Source organism: Amaranthus tricolor, chromosome 3, assembly GCF_026212465.1.
Source record: "Amaranthus tricolor cultivar Red isolate AtriRed21 chromosome 3, ASM2621246v1, whole genome shotgun sequence".
Taxonomy (NCBI): domain Eukaryota; kingdom Viridiplantae; phylum Streptophyta; class Magnoliopsida; order Caryophyllales; family Amaranthaceae; genus Amaranthus; species Amaranthus tricolor.
Window position 1 is genome coordinate 30,982,723 of NC_080049.1, and position 24,871 is coordinate 31,007,593.

At 34.8% G+C, this 24,871-nt stretch overlaps 2 protein-coding genes across 2 annotated transcripts; both read left to right on the forward strand.

The window, feature by feature from the left end:
* The first annotated feature begins 1,090 nt into the window (after nucleotides 1-1,090).
* LOC130809174 (potassium transporter 4-like) lies at nucleotides 1,091-10,093 on the forward strand. The gene is made up of 9 exons (XM_057674835.1): nucleotides 1,091-1,254; nucleotides 4,286-4,526; nucleotides 4,612-4,857; nucleotides 5,628-5,678; nucleotides 5,881-6,141; nucleotides 7,277-7,329; nucleotides 7,577-7,691; nucleotides 7,794-8,048; nucleotides 8,761-10,093. The coding sequence occupies exons 1-9, from the start codon at nucleotides 1,210-1,212 to the stop codon at nucleotides 9,843-9,845; spliced, it is 2,352 nt and encodes a 783-aa protein (XP_057530818.1). The 5' UTR covers nucleotides 1,091-1,209; the 3' UTR covers nucleotides 9,846-10,093.
* Nucleotides 10,094-11,166: 1,073 nt separating this feature from the next.
* Nucleotides 11,167-24,127, forward strand: LOC130809175 (ATP-dependent DNA helicase At3g02060, chloroplastic). The gene is made up of 14 exons (XM_057674836.1): nucleotides 11,167-12,020; nucleotides 13,256-13,481; nucleotides 14,516-14,761; nucleotides 15,849-15,983; nucleotides 16,503-16,627; nucleotides 16,856-16,995; nucleotides 17,103-17,173; nucleotides 20,152-20,313; nucleotides 21,046-21,132; nucleotides 21,228-21,401; nucleotides 21,744-21,788; nucleotides 22,268-22,624; nucleotides 23,276-23,570; nucleotides 23,645-24,127. The coding sequence occupies exons 1-13, from the start codon at nucleotides 11,416-11,418 to the stop codon at nucleotides 23,375-23,377; spliced, it is 2,475 nt and encodes an 824-aa protein (XP_057530819.1). The 5' UTR covers nucleotides 11,167-11,415; the 3' UTR covers nucleotides 23,378-23,570; nucleotides 23,645-24,127.
* Nucleotides 24,128-24,871: the final 744 nt, after the last annotated feature.

Consider the following 24,871-nt stretch of genomic DNA (forward strand, 5'->3'; position numbering starts at 1 on the left):
ACTATCAATAGCAATCTCAAGGGGACATTATATTCGATTACGGTGTATCAAGTATTAAAAAACAAAGATAATGAGAATAAAACTTTAAATTGTTCTATAACATAAAATTTGAAAATTCAACATAATTGAAAAATTAATTTTTGAAATTTACATAACTACTTTAGTACCATATTAAATATTAGTAGTCGTTTGATTTGCACTAAAATTAAATTAATGTGAAAATTTATAAACACCAAAAGTAACCTCACTTGCTAATTTCCTAAGAGCGAACACTATTATTTAGTAATCCAGAATGTATTTACCTATGAGACATGATTATTAAATTATTATATTTCATAGAAATTTTACATTTCTAGAATTATAATTTTATCACGAATTATTGTATGAGACGGTTTCACCAAAGAGACGACCTTATAAGTTATAATGGGTTAAATCGTCCATCTAATACATAATATGAAAATATATATTTCTTGTTTAAGGTCATTCACCGAGAAATGGTCTATAAAATAACTCTAATTTTATATGTTGCCAACTTTTTTTCCAACCACAAGCCCCTTTAGCTATTAATTGCAAATTTGTAATTTCAACGATTATCAAATAATCTCTGAGCATATAATTAAGCAAAAAAAGAGAAAACTAATGATCAATTCGTTCTCTTTTATTTATCTATTTTTAAAATTTTCATTTAGGAGAGAAAAATTTTGATGAAAATTAATGATCAATTTGTTCTCTTTTATTTATCTATTTTACAAATTTTAAGGAGTATTAAAAATAAAATACATTTATGTGAAATCTTGTTATATCCGTTTTAATGTATAGTTTTTATCATATCTTTTTTTACACATTTTTATGATGTTTTAGAGATATTAAGATTCAAAATTTATTTTAAAAATTAAAAAATAAATAATAAAAAGGTACTGAGAGTAATTAGTAATTAATTTATTTATTAAAATAATTAAAATTAACGGCTAAAATTCCACAATACTATTAAAAATTTAAAGCATAATATATTTAAATACTATTTTATAATTTATAATATAATGTACTGTTTTTATAAAATTCATATAAATATATAATGGTTTATGAGACAAGTCAAGCAACCCAAAGTCGTAGAAAAGTTCATTACTTTATTTATTTGGTTGTAGTTTGTCCATTAAAAATTTCACTACTTGGTAGTTGCTTGAAGGTGAGAGAAAGAAGAGCGAGACAATGGAGCCGGAGCCTGGAATCTCTTCTTCTCGAAGTTCATCTAAGGTTGTTCTTCCTTCTTCTTGCTTTACGTTACACCATTCAATTTTGATTTTTAAACAAATTCGGATTGATTTTTTGGATTGAATTTTAGTGGATAACATCGTTTGTTGCGAAATTGAAAGGTCCTGTGCCGTAGAAATAGTTTACTGGTGAGAGTGTGAGACTGGAATTGGTAGATTAGAATTTTATTTTTTTGTGCTATTTAGAAGAATTCGATCCTGAATTCAATCAGGATTGACTTCTTGTGATGCTGTTTTTGATCCAATACGATGTGAGTTGATCAATTTATCTATATAATGTGGTTCTGAATCACAATAATGTTTTTTAATTCTCTTGATGAATTTGATGTTGAATTGGTCCGTGAACTGGTTTCATTTCCAATAGTTGTTTTTCATGTTAAAAGACCATTGATATAAACGGTAATATCATGGTTACTTGATTTGGAACAACGTAGTGGAAGTGATTTAAAAAACTGAGATCACTATTAATGCACTTTTGTTGAACAATGAATACTAGAATGCAAATATGAGGTAATAAACATGTGCAAGGAAATAAAGAAAGCTTTAAAGAACACAAAAAGTTATCGTGGTTTATCCAACTAGGGCTACGTCGTCCTTGGTGGCCTTCATAAATAAGTTGATGATCAAATCATGAAATTCTTCACTCAAAACATTCATGAAAGGCAAGATATACAATAGAGAAGTAGAAATAATCAGGAGTGAGGTGTTTGAGGATTTGGTGTCTGGGCTTCCAACTTGGATCTTCAGCTTTTCCCAATTTGGATGAAATAATCTTGGCTCCCTGAGCTTCTACATCTTGTAGTTTTCGGTACAAATAATTTGATGGGTAATGAGGGCCCTGTATAGAAAGTAACTCTAATTAGATTAAGATGAATATATTCTAATAGGAATCTAGAAGATTGAAAAGAATCTAATTGAATTTCAAAAGCATTTTTTGTTTTTCTCATAATAGAATTCTAAACAACTCTTCCATATCATCTTATACTTGTTTTTCAATCTTGACCTTGAAACATAACATGGCTTCTTGAGTCTCAATGCCCACACAATATCCATATTTAAAAAAATTAGATTATGATCAATCTGCAGTTTGATGTCTGTCTTTGCATCCTATGTCAATTTGAATTATGGTCGTTTTTTCTTAAGTTGTGGTTTTTTCACTTGTGAAATTCTAAAATTGGCTGAGATGATGATGGTGACAGAGTGTTTTTCCTTGTCTCGACTCTACTGCTTTGTTTACAAATCTTTTGTTGATTAATAGACAGGGTAGGCCCTTTTCCGACGATTGATTTGCTTTGGTAGGAGTATTTAACAATTGATGATGAATGCTCTGATGACATTAGACCTCAATCTGAACATACATTAGTGTGGACTATGGAGGGGTTATTGGTTATGTTATGCTTCCAATAAATGACCGTTACATGAACCTAACTCTCAAAATTAAGGATTCTATATTAGGGAGTCTGTAAATTTTTTTATATTCCTATCCTTTGTCCACTCCTTTTAGTATGTTTGGGTAAATTAAAAAAAATAGGCAAGGAACAAGCAATGGTGAGGCCAGTTATTTAGGTTAGAAAGGACCAGACAGTCAAATTATAATTGTATGTATAAAATTTTACGACAATGACTTTTTTCTTATTAAGTCACTAATGAAAAATAAGAAAAAATGTTGTTATTGATATACTTACAGAGAATATGAGGATCCTAAGACAAGAAACACTTATCAAGTACTATTCCATTCAAAATTCCATTATTCTGGACATAGAATCTAATCTATTCATGTAAGCAATACTCCATGTAGAGATTTCAGTATGAGTTATAGGAGAACATATTGAACTCTCCCAAGGTTTGTACTTTATGAACTACTTCAACTATTTTTTTATTATGCTATAAAAGAGAGTCGCTGACTTTCTGTTGGTAGAATATGCAGGGTTACAAATTTACAATTATTGGTGTATTTTGGGTGAAACTTGATGTGTTGGACTGGGACTCTATATAACATGTTAAATTGTAAGGCACCTGCCATGGGTACTTAAGATTAATCAAGGAGTCAAAATAACTACGCTAAGAATAATGAGCTCTAGAGTATTGTTGTTCGATATTTCTTGAATAAAAAGCATATATTATAGTGACAACTTTTTGCAGTATGTCAGAGAATAAGTTGCGGGATGGTTTCTTTGGTGAAAGGCTAAGCATAGGGCAGTCCGGGAATTTATTGGTGAATATGTGAAAAATAAGTATATTCTTTATGTGGTTTTCTAACTTATGAACTAGGTGCATAGGTTTAACAATCTCATTTTCCCCTTTCACGACAAACATAATAAATTAAAGAAGATTAATTGTGGTATTTGATATAATGTCGTACAAAAGAATGAAAATAAAATAAATCAAGGAAAAAAATGGATATGAATAATTTATAGAGATGATTAACATAATATATTTCGAGTAGATTTGTTGCGAGATAAAAAAAATAATTAAACCTATGCACTCGTTGCATCGGATAGAAAAACCCATTCTTTATTAGCAACGATCTCTTATGTTGATTTATTTTGGCCCATGTAACTCCATCTTATAGTTGGGAATTGAAATTAAGGCTTTGACATTGTTGTTGATGAGAAAAAATAAGTAGGAGTACTAAGTCCTTATTGAACTTGTTTGAACTTTATTGACCAAAATGTTAAAAGAATAAATGATGATGAGTGTTGTATTATACATTTGTACTTATTGATACTAAACTAAATTTAATAGTACTCAACTGAACTTTCAAGTCCTAGCAAGTTGAAGAGATCAAGCTCACGTAATCCCTATTGATTTCAGCTTCAGTTCTCTTGTAAATGATTATAGCTCACCAATATCTAAAATAAGTGTAGAAATTTTGAAGTCACTAGCTTTGTTAAAGAAAGAAAGTGTTCTTTCTATGGAATACCCAAAATAATAATGTGGAAAGCATCATTATGTTTTTACTCTAGTGTTGTATTGAATTCTAAGGGTGTTTTTGTTGATAAATGTTCATGCAGCTTTCATGGGTAAATTTATCCAAGACCCTGCTATTAGCATACCAAAGTGTCGGTGTTGTTTATGGGGACTTGAGTACATCGCCACTATATGTCTATACAAGTACATTTAAGGGGAGGCGACAGATGCATCTCAATGAGGAAACAGTATTTGGTGCATTTTCCTTAATTTTCTGGACTTTAACTCTGATTCCGTTGCTCAAGTATGTCTTCTTTGTATTAAGTGCTGATGATAATGGGGAAGGTTAGCTACTCCTGTAATTGTCGTATATTGTATCTAATTTACACGATTCTCTTTTTTGGAGTTTACTTTATATTTGTTTTTATAGGTGGAACATTTGCTCTTTACTCCCTGCTTTGCAGACATGCAAAGTTCAGCTTACTTCCAAATCAACAAGCTGCGGATGAGGAGCTCTCTGCCTATAAATATGGCCCCTCAGCTCCAGTAACTATAAACTCTCCCCTAAAGAGGTTCCTTGATAAACACAAGAAGCTGCGCATAGCCTTACTTGTTTTTGTGTTGATTGGTGCTGGGATGGTCATTGGTGATGGTGTGCTGACTCCTGCTATTTCAGGTGCCTGGAAAATTCTTTTTCGCTGTTATTAGATTCCTATGTTTGTTATTAGATTAGATGGACGTCTAAATTATTCATTTATTAATCATTTTTGCAATGTACATTTAAAAAAGGACTCAACTTCAAATTTCTTAACATACTTCTATTATAGTTTCTATTATAGTATTATGATCTTTTTTTTTGCGACAACATGACTATCCCATTACCTCCTTTTTATGTTATTGAAGTTTTTTACAGTGCAAATTGGCAATGAAGCGACTTTAACTTTCTCATCCAGATGAAATTTTATTGTAGTCTTGGGTCCTTGACACTCATACTATGTTGCCCAAACTCTTGTATCCATGGCTGATTTGGATAAGTGTTTAAGTGTTTGACTTGATTATTTTACGAATAAATCTCAATATTTTGAACTAAATTGAGGTCTCAAAACAGTCAGAGCACCTATGTCCGGTTGTGATAGTTCCCACATGGGTAGTTGAGCTAAAGTGAAGAGTATGACATGGTTGCCCCCTATGATGGAGCTTTGAAAACACTCCTCCATCAAGGTTTTAATAATTTTCATCTTTCTTGAGATTCAATCTAGTTTTCATGGAGTTGTAATATATTATTCCTAATTGTACATGTATATTTCTTGACTTGTTAGTTTTGGGCTTTTGCTTTCCAATCACTCCTCTCTTCTCAGTTGTGAAAAGAATCCTTCAAGGAACTAATATTCTGAATTTTAATCTATGTAGTGGAGTAAAAGCTATTTTTTTTTTCTTCCTTTGCAGTTGTGTCATCAGTTTCAGGCCTTCAAGTTGCTGAAAAGAAACTGAACGAGGGTTAGTCATTACACTCATCTCTCTTCTTTTGTCAAATTATATAATTATAATTTTAAATGATTGGTTCACTATCATTTCTTAATCCTTATATATGCAGCTCTTATTGGAGTATTTGAAGAATATAACGCTTGATCATTTATTTGTTAAACTTTTGTTGTTGAGATTGATCCTTCTTCCTTATTTTGAACATGTATACTTGTAGGTGAACTCATGCTGCTTGCCTCTGTCATACTGGTGGGCCTGTTTGCACTGCAACATTGTGGTACCCACAAAGTGGCTTTTTTGTTTGCTCCAATTGTCTGTATTTGGCTGTTCTCAATTTTTGGAGTTGGTCTATACAACGTAATATATTGGAACCCCAAAATAGTCTATGCATTTTCTCCATATTATATTGTCAAATACTTCAAGGAAACTGGGAAAGATGGATGGATTTCTCTGGGAGGAATACTTCTTTGCACTACAGGTATTTAGGGCTTTGAAATTTTCTTTCTTTTTTCTAAAATTCTTGTTTGGCACTTTCTTGTGGAAACTGAACCTATTAATTTGTTTCAAATATCATTTCTTCGTTACTTAACTTAGCTTATTCAAGGAGCATTATCTGAGTCATAAGGCCATGTTCTCTTCATTTGATTACAATATTTAAAAAATTATATTGTTAGAATCGGGGACTCAAAATTTGCTAACTTGGGATCACACTAGAAAAGTTTGGGTACACACCTACACAAGTTCATTCCAGAAAGATTTAAAGCCTTGCAGGTCATTTGCTCTTGGCCTCATAAGTGAAGAGCAAAAGATAAACAAGTTAAAGGAAAGAAGTGGTTGAAGAAGACTCTAAAACCTGTTTGTCTTTCGAAGAAGAAATGTTTCTCATCAGTTTATGAACAATATCAACTAGTTTTTAAGTCAAAGGGTTCCTGAATTTTAATGTTCACACATCATGTTCTCAAAATCATTGCTTATATAAACTGTTAAATTTCCTAATTGTAATGGAATTTCTAGCATTTACACTTTGCAGCATACAGAAGCTATTTGCATTTTGATTTAACTACTTCAGAGGACTAGTATAGGGTCCTGAAACTTAGGAGCGATGGCATTAGAAAGAAGGGATAGAAGTCGGATATGGTTATTCCTGAAGTTTCCATTTAAATTGTCTCTTAAATAGAGATGGTTGAAATAACCATATTCTTTTAGAGGTAGCAGATGGCTATAGTTACCACAGTGCAATCCTGGACGTGGTTGCTTTAACTGTCGCAAAACCACTTTTACGGTTAATGCGAATGGTTTTGAGGTTATCACAGCCTATATTGCGGTCGTTGTGATGCAGCCGGTATTTTGCAGTATGCTTGTTATTCAACTGGATGTCTTTTCCCGGAAGTTAAGCATATTTTTAGTGTTATCTTAAGTTGACTGTTAGTGTCCCCTTTCATCTTACAATTTTGGTAACATTTTCTCTAATGAGTACCTAAGGCCGAGTTGACAGAAAAATGGAGTAAAGATAGAGAACTGAATACAAAAACTAGAATGCTTTCGCTTGTGCATGATTGGTCTTTTAGTCTATCCACGTCAATGACAGCGATGACTTTGGGGGCTTGTTGCAGGTACAGAAGCTATGTTTGCAGATATCGGTCACTTTACAGCCTTTTCTATTAAGGTATGTCCGTACGATTTGGACATATTTCGTTAAGTTGCATCCTCTTTCTGTTGACATTTCATCAGTCTAAGACCATTGGATATTGTGGTTTCTGTGAGGCAAAGATAGATTACAAGCTAATCATTAGATAGCTGGTCTAGGATCTGAACTTTTCTCATGTTTAGCTGTCATGGTGGAGCTACATCTTACCTCTGCATTTTTTATTCTACATATCATGTGATCTTATCCAGTCTATCTGTTGTTGCAGCTTGCTTTCGCGTGTGTCATATATCCTTGCCTCGTGGTACAGTACTTGGGCCAAGCTGCATTTTTGTCTAAGAATACCTCCCATATCGATCACAGTTTCTATGACTCTATACCTGGTTAGTTTTCAAACTGCCATTAGAACTATTTACTTTTATTCGATAGAACAGCTGAATTTCAGCTCATAAGATTTTTTCCTTGCTTTGTTTTTTGTCGCATAGAACCGGTATATTGGCCTGTGTTCATCATTGCGACTCTTGCTGCAATTGTTGGAAGTCAGGCAGTCATCACTGCAACATTCTCCATCGTTAAACAATGCCAATCTCTTGGATGCTTCCCAAGAGTAAAAGTTGTCCATACTTCAAAACATATATACGGCCAGATATACATCCCAGAAATAAACTGGATCCTCATGATTCTTACACTTGCAGTAACAATTGGTTTTCGCGATACCACTATGATAGGAAATGCATATGGTAAGTTCATTTTGTTTTCTCGCTTTTTATTGACGTCATTTGTCTATATGTGTTTAACCTTTGCTGCAGGTTCTGATCTGATCTTATTGTTCTAAAATTTTGATACAATGTTGTTAGAATCAGGTCAAAGAACTGAGAAGGACTTATGGTGTCTAGTGGTTTGGGTTTCTCTACTCTGTTGCATCTTCTGTGCTCTTAGTAGCAAGTAGAAAGAGTATAAAATAAAAATTCATTTAAACAATTGCAACTCTTTTCTATCAATAATTTATAACCTCATATATCTATCAATTGATAGCGTCCTTAAGGTGAATCGGACTTTAAAAGTTAAACATGGTGGGAGTGTTTTTAAAAGTTGACTGACATTTATGATGTTAGTTACTTATGTTCATCATTTTTATGGGCCAAAGATTTTTAGTTCTTTGGTTTCAGATTATAATGGACTAAAGTGAAATTTTTCATCAATTCTTGTGCACGTCATATTATGTGAAGTTGCACATGACGTTTGCTACCAAGGTCAATCGAGAACATCTATCTTAGTTTTATCATTAACAGAGATAAGGTTGTAGACTTGTCCATCCGACCCTTCCAAACCCCACCCTAGGTGGGAGCTACTTAATGGCATTGGGGTAATGGAATGTTTTGTTGTAGTCATTGTTAGTTACTGTTGAGATTTTGGGTGGATCATACTGACTCCTAGTACTAATTTTTCCAGGGCTGGCTTGTATCTCAGTCATGCTGATAACTACTTGCCTCATGGCACTCGTATTTACCTTTGTGTGGCAAAGAGGTGCTCTTGCTATTCCATTTATCCTGTTCTTTGGTTTTATTGAGGGAGTGTATTTGTCTTCCGCATTTATCAAAGTACCTCAAGGAGGCTGGGTTCCCATTATGTTGTCTCTTGTAATTGTACTTGTAATGTATGTTTGGCACTATGGAACCCGCAAGAAGTACAATTTTGACCTTCATAACAAGGTTGCACTGAAATGGATTCTTGGCCTGGGTCCCAGTCTCGGTATAGTACGTGTGCCGGGCATCGGTCTGATCTACTCTGAACTGGCTGTGGGAGTTCCTGCTATCTTCTCTCATTTTGTGACTAATCTGCCTGCCTTTCACAAAGTCTTGGTGTTTGTCTGTGTAAAGTCAGTACCAGTCCCATTTGTTTCACCAGAAGAACGTTTTCTCATCGGCCGCATCTGTCCAAGACCATATCGCATGTATCGTTGTATAGTTAGGTACGGGTACAAAGATATTCCACGAGATGATGGTGAGTTTGAAGACTTGCTTATCAAAAGTGTAGCAGAATTCATTCAGATGGAAGCCGTTGAGCCTCAGTTTACCGGTTCAGACAGTTCCTCGTATGAAGGTAGAATGGCTGTGATAAGCACCCGAACCATTCAATTGAATTCAAGCTTAATCGTTTCAGAGCATGACGATCTCGACATCAATGAAATTACCCAAAGTAGCAGGGCTCTGACACTTCAGAGTTTAAGATCTGTTTATGAAGACGAGAGTGTGCAAATAAGGAGACGCTGTGTCAGATTTCAGTTGCCACAAAGTCCTGCTATGGACTCAGATGTAAGAGATGAGCTGTTGGACTTGATCGAGGCGAAGGAGGCCGGAGTTGCGTATATAATGGGTCATTCCTATGTCAAGGCTAGAAGATCCTCGTCGTTCTTGAAAAAGCTTGCTATCGATATTGGATATTCTTTTTTAAGGAAGAATTGCCGAGGTCCGTCAGTAGCTCTCAATATTCCTCACATAAGTCTCATTGAGGTTGGGATGATATACTATGTCTAGTTTTGTTTTCTGAATTTTTTTTGTAATTATTTCCTTCTTTCTTGAACAGGGAATAGAAATTGGGAGGGGGGAAAGGAAAAAATGTTATGTAGTGTAGATTCCAATTAGTATAGGGGTAGTTTAATCCCCTTCTTATTTTTGCTTGTGTACAGATATGATTATCATTTGAAAAGTTTTATAGGTCTTTCTATTTGAGACTACATAATTTAATTTACAAACTACAGTCTATTTGAGTCTTGTTTGTTTCAGATTTCTGTTTAATTTGATATTACATTATATTTGTGTAAGAGATCTTTCATTAGGGAGTTTGACATGCTATCCTTGTTTCGGGATGGTAGCAAATTAATGAAATTTTAGACAAGCCCCCGAAGGTTTCAAATGGGGACTCAAGTTCGAGTTCGTCTAATGTCGATTTTTTTTACACTAGCTTAAAAGTAAGAGGTATATTAATGACGTTTTTATCCTTGTTGAATCACACGAAGGAGAATATAATTTAAATAGGTTTTTATAAGAGTAGAGTAGTTTTATAATGAGAAATTTATATGAACTTTTCAATAGTGTTATTTTAGATTATATTTTTCATTGAATATTTAAACATTAAATAAATTTATTAGTATTTTCTTTTCTTTATCTCAGCTTTAATCTTGCATTATTGAACAACTACAAGTTATAATAAAGGTAAAATGCAAGAAACACAATGAATATTCCTTCTTGAAAGAAGAAACACAATGAATATTAATCTTGTAAAGTACTAGCATTTTGATGTTCTGTGTATACACGTACATGTCTTCCAATGAAGTATGTGTGGTGCGAGCATAAGTGAAAACCACGTCCTTTTCTATATATTCAATGCACGTTAAGCTTTTCCCCTAATTGGGAGGATAAAAGTTTTTTTAGGTCGTGGTCTAATCTCAACTGTGATTAACACTATAATTTGACTTTAGTCAAGTCTCTTAGTCTTAGGTACTACTAGTGATGACAACGAAGCGGGTTATCCGAAATCAAATTGATTCCGAACTATTTCAAACTGGTGACAGGTTTTGAAACGATTTGACCTGCAGGTCTTGGTCCGTTAAGGTTCGAAAAAATTATGACCAACTATATTGTTAGAAACTGACTTATGAAACTCTAAACCGGTTCACCCGTCCTGCCAGTTCCATGAAACTGTCTCAAAATTGCAAACCGAAACCATCCGATTCATCCGCCCCAATGATTCTATAAAACCGCCCCAAAACCGCAAACCGAAACCGACCCTTTCTCCAATGGCTCCATAGAACCGGCCAAACTAGCCTTTTAAGATGTTTTGAGAATGAACTCTATATGGTGAGACACTTAAACTCACTCACCTTAGATATTTTTAATAGCTATAATTTCTTCTCCACAAATCCTTGACATTATCAGTTACCTATAACTACCTCTTAAACCCTCTCAAAACCCACCATTTTTCATCCCTCCATTTCTCACTGAATCACCAATCCTTTCATCTTCTCCTTCAAAATGCCAAAATCCATTAACAATTCTTCATTATAATCACTCTTTGCTAAACAAAATTCCATCTTTTCTTGTAAAAATGGCTGCCATAAAACTGTCTTTACTTCCAATTCCAGATTTCTGCTTCAAATTGGGTTCTTACCCTCAATCATCTACCATCTCCATCAACTTCAAATGCCCATGTCGTCACCAATCTCAAAAACCCCAATTTTCAATCTCTAGTGCTGTTTACACTGAAGGGCCTTCACCCACCAAATCATTCTTAAGCAAGGAGAAGAATTTCGATTCAGACTCCGACCCAATTTCGGCATTGAACAAGAGGATAAGGAGGGATCACGGGACTCGAGATGTTGCAAAACCCACCATGGATTCTAAGGAAGCTGAGAAGTATATTCAGCTTGTGAAGCAGCAGCAACAAAGAGGATTGGAGAAGCTTAAAGGGGTAAACAAAGATGGGAAGGTTGGAGAAAATGGCGAAATTAGTTATAAAGTTGATCCTTATACACTAAAATCTGGAGATTATGTGGTTCATAAAAAAGTTGGTGTTGGAAGATTTGTGGGGATTAAATTTGATGTTCCAAAAGATGGTACAGAGCCTATTGAGTATGTTTTTATTGAGTTTGCTGATGGTATGGCCAAGCTTCCTGTTAAGCAGGCGGCGAAAATGCTTTACAGATATAATCTGTATGTTTTCTGTGATCCTTTCTACTTGGCATTCATCATATGTTGTTATTTGTTATGTTCTCTTTTATTTTTTTTTGGTGCCACATTCATACATATTTGCTAGAGGAAAATTTATGCAATTATTAATCAAATAGGGAAGAATTGCATATTTTTGAACTATTTTGACATGGGTAACCTTGAAATTTTGTGCATAGTTATTTAATTCATTGATAGTACACTACAATGTATGTGTCTTTCGAATTTCATTGCAAACATGGCTTCTTAGTATGTATGCATAACTTTGAAAACATAGTCCTATTCAGATTGCTACATATGACTAAGCTGTCACATTGATACAAGTAATGTAGCAATCTCGTGTTTTGGAATGGAAGTTGTTTCACATTAACACTGTATTTGGATAGGATGAAATGGAGGGAATGGAAGGGGAGGGTAATGAAGGGATTGCAATTCCCTTATACCCAATAGGGGAACAACAAGTCTTATATGAGACCGTCTCACCATGAGACGAGCCCATATAATTAGCCTATTTCTCTAATTAATCACTTTAAGTCACTAAGTGTATATTGGATCAGCCCAACAAAGATAGTCTCAACATAAGTCCATCTCATTTGAGAATTTGTGATAGGGGAATGGAGGGAAGGGAATTGCAAAGAAGAACTTTATCACAATTTTAAAATCCTTCCAACAATGGAGAGATTTGGAAGGAAAACACACCAATCGCCCCTCCCTTCCCCTCCCCTCCCCTTCCCTTCCCTTCCCTTCCAAAATGTTATCCAAATAATGTGTAAATGACACCTTATTACTAGTGTACTACGCTACTAGCTATACACACAGTTCCTCATTCCTATTTTTCTTGCTGCAATCCTGATCTGGTGCCATCAACATTCTCTTATCTATGAGCAATTTGATAGTGAAATGTGGTAATTGCCAATTGGACTTGAGAAGTAGTTGTCACCAAATTTCAAGCAACATATTTAGCCTTCATTCATGCCAATGTATAATATGGAATTTAGAGGAGGCAAAGACATAATTGCTGGATTTAGACTGCCATGCTTAATATTAGTGACAATTATAGTAATTGATAAGCTCTTCAATATTTTTGAGCTGCAAAAATTTTTGAATTTATGACCTTGGATTTACTGAAGAAAATCAGCTACCTTATTGTTAATTGTATTTCTAGACTTCCAATTTCCAGCAAATGACTTTTGAGCATTCTATTTTGCTTTTGTTTTCAGTCCAAATGAAACAAAAAAGCCACCAACACTTAGTAAGATAAGTGACACGACGGCATGGCAAAAGAGGAGGACCAAAGGAAAGGTTGCTGTCCAGAAAATGGTAGTTGACTTGATGGAATTGTATTTGCATAGGCTAAAGCAGAAAAGAACATCGTATCCTAAATGTCCTGCCATGGTAGGGTTTGCTGCTCAGTTTCTTTATGAGCCCACACCAGATCAGAAACAGGTAAACCATCTTCTGTTTGTAGAAAACCCTTTTTTCTTATAACAATATCATTACTAATGAATGGAAACTCTTAATTGTCTGTTTGATTGTTGGTATTAAATGGTGGGAACAGATGAATAGTAATGAAATTTTGTGCAATTTAACTATAAAATTATTTGACAAGGTTCATGATAATGTATCCCTACTCGAATCATTTTTTTCTTCACAAAATTCATTTCCATCTATTACCACTTGGAATGATGGTATTTGATGTTAATGGAAATTGTGAAGTAAAACATGTTTGAGGATGAGAGCCTCATTACAATGGGAATGACATAACACATTTAGTGAAAAATAGCAAAAAAAAAAAAAATTCTCGCTATTACCATTTAATGTCACTAGCCAAATGGCACCGCATCGCATCGGCTGCGTTGTAAAGGATTTTAAAAACAATGAACCAAAATTTCCCGCATTGTAAAGTTGTTAAAAACCGCGTTCTGGGCCGTATCAAGGGATATCGTTGGTTTTGATCGATATTTAGGCGCTACGATAAACGCATAACTCCCCCTACTGTATCACTGTTCTATTACCGCGATCGCGACCGTTACTGCATTTTTACTCTACGCAGCTATTACCATATTGTGTTTAGATGATGAACTCTTGATTGTCACAACTCACAATTCAGCGACTAAGTTATCTATCTTGATGCTTTCCTGAATACATAAGTGATGTCACTACTCACAAAATCTTGACTTGTTTAGAGCATTGGGCACTCAAGTGCTTGAACATTAGAATTCTTATCTAGAGTTATTAGCATGAAATATGAATGTATAAGCCTTCACTTTTACTTTTTTTTTCTTCCCCTTTCTTGTGAGTTGACAGAACTCCTTGTGGGATGTCCTTTCAGCCAGATCAGAGGGAAAGAGGCCATTGGAAAAATATGTATTTAAAAGGGTGTGCTCTATATATGCTGTCTGATAATAACCATGTCAAAAACATATATTTTCAAATTGTGAGTTGATACCTCTTGTTAGAGTCATTGACGTTTTCTGCAGGCATTTATTGATGTAGAGAAGGATTTGACAGAAAGAGAAACACCAATGGACAGATTGATATGTGGAGATGTTGGATTTGGCAAGACCGAAGTTGCATTACGTGCAATCTTTTGTGTTGTTTCAGCAGGAAAGCAGGCTATGGTTCTAGCACCAACAATTGTGCTTGCCAAACAGCATTTTGATGTTATTTCAGAACGTTTTTCAAAGTATCCCGATGTCAAGGTTGGACTACTGAGTAGGTTTCAGGTAAATCAAGTTGTAGTCGGCTTAATATAATTCTATCGGTGAAGCCGTGGACATAGTTTACTATAAAGATATATCAGCAGTATGTATTTTTCCAATAGTGTGGGATGGTTGTATCTTCACATAGACCATTATAATAAATGTCTTGTGGAAATGAAACCTGAGTATGGATGGTGGACACCCGCCCTAGACAGAACCTTAATTTAAGGGTTTGAGTCTCAGTTTTAGACCCAATGGGTCTGTCTCCAATAAAAAATAAACTGGTCTAGGTTTGGGTCTAATGTTTATAGATTCAGGCCGTTAGACCTAGGCCCACCCAAACCTACATAGACCCAAATTCAAACCCACTTTAGAGTAGCCTCATGCAAAACTCATGACCAATTTTTGATCCCTATGAATCCATTTGAGACCTGGATCCAACTCATGGAACCATTTTTAACTTAGTTAGACCCTAAAGTTGTAAAAATGGTAGGTTAAGAACAATAAGGTCAAGACCCATTTAGTACTCTAAGCCATTAAACTTCATATCATTCCTAGACCTGAGTTATTGGCTTACGTCTCTTATTCCTTTGGAGACTGGTTTCTTTTCTGGTCATTGATGTCCACCATTTGATAGTATACATACCTCAAAATCATCATCATTTATTTCTAAGGGTAATGTACTAATATGTATTTTGTACATGAAGTTTTATGCCAATGTTCATGATAATGGAACTCCATCTCTGAGCGAATGTTTTTCCTGATAGACTTCCGTTACCATTCAACAGCCCCCTTTAACATGGCAGTGTATGGTAATAATAATTGCATATGACTTCCATTATAAAATTACAGAGTTATTGCCAATCCCACTAATGCCCCCTCTCTTCCAGCAGGAAAAAACTTCATTCCTGGGTCCTTATAGGAAACAAGCTTGTAAAAGTTAATTGAGTTTCATGAAGCTGAATGTGATACTTGTTATTGGGAATTTTATGATTGATGTTTGCCAAATTCTCATGTTTACCTAGAAACTTCTTCAAAATGAGTAATAAACTTGTCAAGTTGCTTAAATTTAGCTACGTCAAGGAACTTAAGCATGCTGTACTATTTGCAGACCAGAGGAGAGAAAGAGGAATACTTGCGCATGATTAAAAAAGGTGAACTGGACATTATCGTGGGAACTCATTCGCTTCTCGGAAATCGTGTTGTTTATAACAACCTGGGTCTCCTTGTAGTTGATGAGGAGCAGGTTTGTCTCTTTTCTTCATTCCATTTTGTAAATGAATATGTGTTTCTTTTATCTTTTCTCGGTTTGCTTTCATGGTTCTTTCCTTTTTTCTTTCTACACAATGCCCGTTACATAACGTAAAGGGCATGTTTTTATTGAATGGTAGTAGTTGAATTATTACTCAATGATGCTATCTTTTATCCAAGATGATCGTGCAATCTCCAATGCCTGCATAGCTTCTGATATTTGAATTCTTTGCTGCACCATTGCATATGATTGGAATTCGGAGAGGATTCAAATGTACACAACTATGAACTATAGATCTGAGAGGATATAAAACAGCATTTAAGATATATAGGGGAGCTTATTGACATATCCATTGTCATGCAAAGCTGATATTCCATTTTAGTATGATATAATTGTCTTTAGTTTATTACTTCCACATTAATGTTCCCAAGATTTACTTGCAATGGAAGACACTTCCTTATGAGGATCTGCCACTCGTAAATTTCAATAATGCAAGTTGTCCTTTCTTTGTAGAGGTTTGGTGTGAAGCAGAAGGAAAAAATTGCGTCTTTCAAAACTTCGATTGATGTTCTCACACTTTCAGCTACACCAATACCTCGGACGCTCTATCTGGCTTTGACTGGTTTCCGTGATGCTAGGTAATTTTTTATTCCTCATTGTATTGTAAGCATACCAGGAGAATGACCCGTTATTCAAATGTCGAAGAAGCTTGTTGGAAGCACTTCAATTCGAAACTTCTTTTACGGCTGTGTCTGAAATATGCACAAGTCAGCAATTATAATCATCCTTTTCATGTGGCTTTTTAGGAAGAAATAAAAAACATGTGTTATATGTAGTGTTTGTAACTTCCATGGTTTTTTTCACAGTTTAATCTCCACGCCTCCTCCAGAAAGAGTCCCCATTAAGACTCAGCTTTCAGCATTCAGTAAAGACAAAGTAAAATCGGCGATCAAATATGAGCTGGATAGAGGTGGCCAAGTGTTCTACGTTCTTCCTCGTATAAAAGGTGAAACAGATAGTAGTAGATTTTACTGGGACTATGCCTATAATCTAGAGTGATTATGACTTAGTGGATAGTCAATTTTAAACCACTGATACTCTGCTAATTTGCAGGACTTGATGAAGTGATGGGTTTTCTTGAACAGTCCTTTCCGGATGTTGAAATAGCCATTGCTCATGGAAAGGTGTTTTACCTTTCTTACTTTTCCCTTAATTTTTAAGCTATTTGAAGACTTACACTATTGTTTGGATAGCAAATTAGGAGAGAAAAGAAAGGGAAGGAAGGGAAAGGAAGAGAGGGAGAGAGGAAGAGAGGGAAAATACTCCATTGTTTGTATAGGAAGGAAATGGAGGGGAGAGAAAGGAATTTTATTTTCCTTCCAAATCTTTCCTCTTATGGAGAGATTTGGACGTTTACAAATTAAAGAACACTATGTTTGGATAATAAATTTGCAGAGAAAAGAAAGGGAGGGAAGGGGAGGGAAGGGAAGGGAAGGGAAGGGAAGAGAAATGAAAGGGAATTAACTCTTGTTTGTATAGGAAGGAATGGAAGGGAGATGAAAGTTATCCCTTCAAATCTTTCCAACTTTGGAGAGATTAGAACCTTAACAAAAAGTATCAATCAAATCCTTTCAATTCCCTCCCTCCAAATCCCTTCCCTCTCAATTTGCTATCCAAACAAGGGATTCTATCTCCCTCCAAATCCCTCCCCTTCCTTTCCCTCCATTTCCATCCATCCAAACACACCCTTAATCCCTCCAAATCCTCTCCCTCTCTTTTTGCTATCCAAACAAGGGGATCTCCATCCCTCCAAATCCTTCCTTTCTTTTCCCTCCATTTCCCTCCATCCAAATAAGGCCTTAAAGTCTATTTCTCAGGTAAATTGTTCTGTATGAAGGTAACTTTGTAATTTACGGCAATAGTGAACCTTCAATAATTTTTATGGGGGAGGTATTACAAATAATAATGCGGAAGTAAAATTACAAATACAAGATGATGTTTGTAGTGTCTCCTTTGTGAATGGCAATGGACTCCTTGCTTGAATGAACTACGAATTGAACAACACCGTAGAGAAGATATGTTTGCAACGATGAACGTCACTCAGAAATCTTGATATAGATTGAAGGCTACTACAAGCTTTCCTATTGTGATATTTCCCCCACAAAGGTACTTGGGTTATGAGATCGGAAATTCACAATGAGATACAATCAATCACATCAACCGATTAGTACGAACCGATTAAACTAAATGATTATGTGTTTTTGTTGAGATTAAAATTAGAAAACAATAAAAGAGTTAATTACTCTCTTCTATGTTCCAAGAGATTGAGAGAAAGATGACAGACATTGATGTTTTAAAGATGTAAATGATTTTCATGTACTCACTCTTATTTATAGAGTTGAAGTGAATTCATCCAAAACAATACATCAATAATAACTGATGATTATCAGTTAATTATGACGTAAAACATTCGTTCATAATAATAACACATTACTCCATGAAACAAAGTTTCGTATCACGAATTGATGTTCCATTTCAATGTGCTCGAACGAGCATAAGCCAAAACACTTTCCAGAAACTTTATGACGCGAAAATTTCTAAGTGCTCAAACGAGCAAATACCAAAAACATCAAACAGAAAGTTTCAAAGCAAACTGCCTGACGGACGAGCCAGTGCTCGAACGAGCAGGCCATCCGAGCTCCATGTTTTTGGTTCCGTTGTTACGTTATTGCTTAGTCTATGCCTTAGTACATGTCTTAAGCCTTTGGATATGTCCTACATGCTCTAAATACTCAACAGGAGGCCAACTTAATATGTAACTAAATGATTAATATACATTCTGGGGGCCAAGTGAAATTCTAAATCCTATAAAAAAAATTAATTTGATGAAACTCCTCCTCTGTTTACGAGATCCCAAGTATGGACAAATAAAATTGTTAACAAAGATATGGAAGTTATAAAGAAGCAATATGGTGTTTCAAAACTTGTGAGCTTGTGCTCAACAAGTAGCTGAAAGCTTTACTTTCTCCCATGTTAATTCAACTAGACACCTGAACTCATATTTTTTTTCTGTTACTTCAACTAAATCACCCACGATATAGAATAGAAGTTTATGAACTCATTACTTTGTGAACTTTGCAGTTTGCACTCAGTAAGGTCTGAGGATCACATAATGCATGTCCCTCTTAATATTTTGGTTAAAGATGGCAGCATGCCAATTTTTAAATACTGTGTAGTTCACATGAATAGCTCTATTACGATTTATTCATAACACGTTTTCTTAAAGCTATTGTGGTGTATTCATGGTCTTAAGGCTTTGGTATTGTTGTTGTTTCTGTGTATCCCTGGTATTTTCATACACACTTTAACCACCACTTCCCCTAAAGCTCAGCACTAGTCACACTAAGCTGTTCAACCACGAACAATGTTTACCGTTTCTCTTTGACTTCACCTATGCCTCCTTTTAAAATACCGCCAATGGAGCTCAGACCACCACCCACTACTAAAAATCATTACCCTTGCCTCTCTCCTTCCAATCGAGCTGCTATTTGAGGTGGCTCTTTTTTTTCAAAAAAATTCAAAAAAAAGAAGAAAGCATAGAATCTGCGTTTGGGCCATGGCCAAATGCAAGCAGATTGCATAGGGCCATGGCTCAAAGTCTCCAACGCAAAATGCCGCCTTTATGTAGGGCCTCGTTTGGCCATGGTCAAACATAACCTATTTGCATTTGGGTCATAGATGAACATACTCCGCCAGAATTTGGCCATGGACTAAATGTAGATCCACCACATTTTTTCTTTTTTAATGAAAACAAGTCACTCCGGTGGACAGCTCAGTTGGAAGGGGCAGAGTTGCAGTGGTCTCCTACACATGCAAGTGTGGTGTGAGTTTAAATGAGTTAGATGACGAGGGAGATGGGAGATTTGGGTTGGAGGAAGGAGGGCCAAAAAGGAGAAAAGGGGCGGTTGAACGGATTTTTTTTTGGTGGGGAGGGGCAAATAATAATAACCTTTGAGAAATTGTCAATTAAGTGTATAGACTACAGACTGCAGTTTACGATTAAAAGTGTCTCTGCATCTGCATGGTTATAATGATTTGCATGCTCTGTCCATTGTTCATAATAATCTCTGATTTTATATTTTGCATTCATTTTGGATTACAGCAATACTCTAAACAGCTTGAGGAGACAATGGAAAACTTTTCTCTTGGAAAAATCAAAATTCTTATATGTACAAATATTGTGGAAAGTGGATTGGACATTCAGAATGCAAATACTATCATAATTCAGGATGTTCAGCAATTCGGACTTGCACAGCTCTATCAGGCATGTTATTTTTTCCCCAGTTGTAACTGAGTTGTCTCCTGTGCTTTTTCATTCGTTATCCTAGCATATAAAATATTTAGAATTAACGAGCTGCTATCAGATATTTGTGGGTTTTGCAATCATGCTTTTTTTTCTTTCGTTGAATGCTCTTTCATTTGTGAGTTTGATAGAGTAATTGAGGGTTATTGTTCAGTGTCCTTTTAAAGTACTTTACTATCTTTGGCCATTTACAATGGACTCTAGAATTTCACTGAAGCAGAATAATGACATAATAAAATCAAGACTTGTAGCATCTGAAGTTAATGCTAAGGAACGGGCTTATGGGTTATGATCTATACCTCAATTTGGATGGTAGGGTTTTCTTTATTCTATTAAAGGAAATTCCACTTTTTTTTGGAAGGAGAACAATGACAATAAACTGAACATTTTAAGCTTTAGTATATACAACTGAGAAGCATCTAGGACCTTTGAAAGTAAGTTCTAGATTTCAGAATGCACTAATGCACTAATTTCCGATTAAAGTGAGGTTTGGACTTTGGATAGTAGTCATCAATGCACTTATAGAATAACCATAGGTGACTATTGAAAGGCGGTCGGAAAATTCAAAAGTCGAGTTTATACCCGGTGCTAAGTTTTTTGAAGTTCAATAAAAAAATTTAGACATAAATATAACTACGGATTCTCATATTTGTTTAATGTTTGTTTCCATTTGTTCCAATTCAAACTCAACAGCTGCGAGGAAGAGTGGGTAGAGCAGATAAGGAGGCTTACGCACACTTGTTTTACCCTGATAAATCTCTGCTATCAGATCAAGCACTGGTGTGTCTTGTCACATTCTTAATTCCTTAATAAAGATATCCTCGGATTTATTTCAGATTTGAGTTAATTTAGATGATTTTGTTTTTCAAATGTAGGAGAGACTTCAAGCCCTTGAAGAATGTCGCGAACTTGGCCAAGGTTTTCAACTTGCTGAAAGAGACATGGCTATTAGAGGGTTCGGTAATATATTCGGTGAGCAGCAAACAGGTGATGTAGGGAATGTGGGCATTGATCTTTTTTTCGAGATGCTGTTTGAGAGCTTGTCCAAGGTAATTTGTTGAATAACCTTTATTCATACCTTAGGATTATGTATCGTTGTTCTATGTTACTTGGACTCTTCATTTTGCTTCACATACCAGTGTCTGATCCTTGATGCTCAAACATTTTATGGCACTTAGACGCTTCATTTTAGGCATAAAATTGAATATTAGGCGTATCCGATACTTGGACACGTACCAGTATCCGACATCGGTATCCGAGTCCAAGTAACATAGCCTGCATTTATAAGCTATCTTGTGTCCTTAGCAAAGATTGAACGGTCAGTCTTTCATTTATTCCATGAAGAGTTTTTGACTTCACTTATTAATTATGATTCTTGTTATGTTTCACAGGTGGAGGAACACCGTATAAAATCTATTTCTTACCACAAAGTTCAGGTACATCTAAATTTGTTCATGCCGTTAATTAAGTCACTTTAGTAATACGAACAAGTGATTTTGAGTTATGAATCAGATTTGCTTTTGAAGAACAATCATAATTAACGCAACCAAGGAATTCTAGTTCTATAAGACCTTTGAAGATTACTTGTTAAGTCAATTCGTGATTTCTTCTTTATCATTTGTTTTGGATAAATCTCATAAATGGTTCGACGATCTCCGACAAGGTCACTTCATTACTCGTTAGAACTTTATAATTAAAATGTTATTCATAATAGATAGTATTCTGAGTGAAATAGAATGGGTAGGATGATCATGATCATGATGATGGTGTAAATAGTATTGTTTTAGAAAAAAAAACTGGCCATGTTGTGCTTTCTTATCACGGAAGATTTTTGACTACTAGAAATACATGTATAAATATTTTAAAATTGCGCTCTTTTCTTACTTTTAATATGCTTATCTTAATCTTTTTCCAGTTTGATATAAATTTCAATCCTCATCTCTCTTCTGAGTACATCAATTATCTGGATAATCCGATGGAATTAATAAACAATGCTGAGAATGCAGCGGAGAAGGATATCTTGAGTTTGGTTGAATTTACGGAGGATCTAAGGAGACAATACGGAAGAGAGCCTTACTCGATGGAGATTCTATTAAAGAAACTCTATGTGAAAAGAATGGCTGCAGATCTCGGAATTAATCGTATTTATGCCGCTGGAAGGATGGTTGTCATGGAAACAAATATGACTAAAAGTGTCTTCAGACTGATCAAGGATTCGATGGTTTCCGATGTACTGCGTAGTGTGCTGATATATGAAGATGGACAAATAAAGGTAATCGTTCTTCTCATACCCGTAAGCATTGTCCTAGACAGATCGTTGAGCCTTCGACTTTCCTTTTTTATTTAATCTTGCACATCTTTCCATGATCTCTTATAAGTACACTTATATATCCATGTACATAGACTAGATCAGTCATAGGAAATTATCTACAACGTGTCTCATATGCGGCCGTCTCAATAGTAGGACGCCGTATATGAGACAGCCCACTATAACCACATACTGCTTAAAAGCGCTCACATGTAGCTTAAAATTCTGAACACATACATTTAAAATCATATATAGCTTAAAATCAGCACTATTGACCTCTTCCATGCTTCTTTAATTAAATAAGAATAATAATCTATTGGAAAATTTATATAATAATAATGATCACTTACACTTTAATAATGATTACATATGCCATAAATTTACACGTAGATGATAAAATGAAACATATAGTGTAAACGTACATCTACAAAACCAATCGCATATAGCTTAAAATCAATTACTTATATATAAAAACCAGTCATATACAACTTGGACTCGTCTTATTAATGGGACGATCCTAAACAAGAATTTGTGAACTATCTATTGAATGGGCTAAATGTCAAGAACTTATCTTCCAAACCATGTTTTCTTCGACCATGTCGTTCTGTCTCGCAGTCCGAATTACTTCTGGAGCTACCAAGGGAGCAACTCCTTAATTGGATCTTTCAGTGCTTAGCAGAACTTCATGCTTCTTTGCCATCACTTATCAAGTATTAATCGCCTCTTGCGCTGCGATTAATTTCAAAACTCGGCTTCTTCATCCATCGAGAGACAATTCCAATGTGGCTTCTTTGTCGTTCATCAACCTTCTCTCGGATGATTTTATAAATCAAAGCATGATATATATAACAAACCATGACTCGGAAAGCTGCACAGTTACTACCCACATGTGCCACGATTATGTGACCAGGTAAAACATCTTCGAGTTACTTGTATTTATTCGGGTTTATCTCTGATGCTGATGTATCCTCCTGCGTGTTGCAGACTAACAGACTGGCCTAGTCTAGCAGCGTTCTTGATATTAAGCTGCTAGCTGTAAAGTTGAATAAAGGCTCATCAGCCTGCTCTTTGGGCAAGCATCTTTCACCTGAACATGATTTCTGAACTTGATGATCAGATGATCTCTCGAGTCGCAAATCAAAGAATGCTTCTTATCTCAATGCCATTGCACAAGAAGCTTAAGGATATGTTAATGGACTTATTAGGAAATTAATGGATGGAAATCAATGAATGTCTAAGACTGATAACTGATTCTTTGTGCAATCATATGATGATTTGTAAATTATAGCTGCTTGATTGTATATAATGACATAGATATCAATACAATTTACTATCAAATGCCTATTTCAATATATTTTTTGTGTTAGGTTTGAGCAAATATGCCTTTAAATTAGAGGTTGTTTTGAACATGTGTAAGCTGCTCGATCAGACAAGTTCTGAAAAATAAGGGTTTCAAATATTAATTTACTTTAGTTTACGTTAATGTTGCTTTAGTTTAATTACTTATTTACTGGGTCTCAATAATAATTAGAAAAATATAAAATTAAAGGGACTTTAACTATTATTGCTTATATTCACTCTTGTGATTCTTGAACTTGGCTATTTTTTAGCAATTCTGAAAATACTTTTCCCTAATAAACATCTAATGATCAAAAATTAAGTTTTTTTCATAGCAAATCATCAACTAACAACTCTAACTGACAGTATAAAAATGTCCATAACGCTCCTTAATCTTTTGGAGTATGTCAACTCCCCTACATTCTACTTGCAAGTAAAGATAAAAATTAAACTTTTGAGTGGTGAAAATTAAATGTCGTATAAGACTAAAATGAAAATGAAATTCTTGTCACAAGTGAAAAGATAATATTCAACCATAAAATCTACCAATTGTTTTAAAAAAGTTGAATATATGTAACTGGACTTAAAACGTAACTTTTTTAGTTAGAATTGGTTGCTTGTTTTCCTCGTGATCTATTATATATTATTTTAATTTTTAATATCTCTAATTTCATGTAATGACTAGTGGTTAACACAACAATATATTTTCAGTTGAGAAAATAAATGCTCTCTCCAATTTTTACTAATTATGTCATTTGATTTTACACTTTATCTAATGTACAACTTCTAATTCAATTTTAAATTTCTTTAATCAAGCATAATTAACAATTATAAAAAATTAATATTAATAAAATTATAAGACAAATCAAACAA

Bases quoted from the DNA above. Each gene is read 5' to 3' on its own strand.
- LOC130809175 (XM_057674836.1), top strand. From the start codon at position 11,416: ATGGCTGCCATAAAACTGTCTTTACTTCCAATTCCAGATTTCTGCTTC. The intron at 21,133-21,227 runs GTGTGTCTTGTC...TTTCAAATGTAG, and splicing joins TGCTATCAGATCAAGCACTG to GAGAGACTTCAAGCCCTTGA. The intron at 21,789-22,267 runs GTACATCTAAAT...ATCTTTTTCCAG, and splicing joins TTTCTTACCACAAAGTTCAG to TTTGATATAAATTTCAATCC.
- LOC130809174 (XM_057674835.1), top strand. From the start codon at position 1,210: ATGGAGCCGGAGCCTGGAATCTCTTCTTCTCGAAGTTCATCTAAG. The intron at 4,858-5,627 runs GTGCCTGGAAAA...CTTCCTTTGCAG, and splicing joins GCTGACTCCTGCTATTTCAG to TTGTGTCATCAGTTTCAGGC. The intron at 6,142-7,276 runs GTATTTAGGGCT...GGCTTGTTGCAG, and splicing joins AATACTTCTTTGCACTACAG to GTACAGAAGCTATGTTTGCA.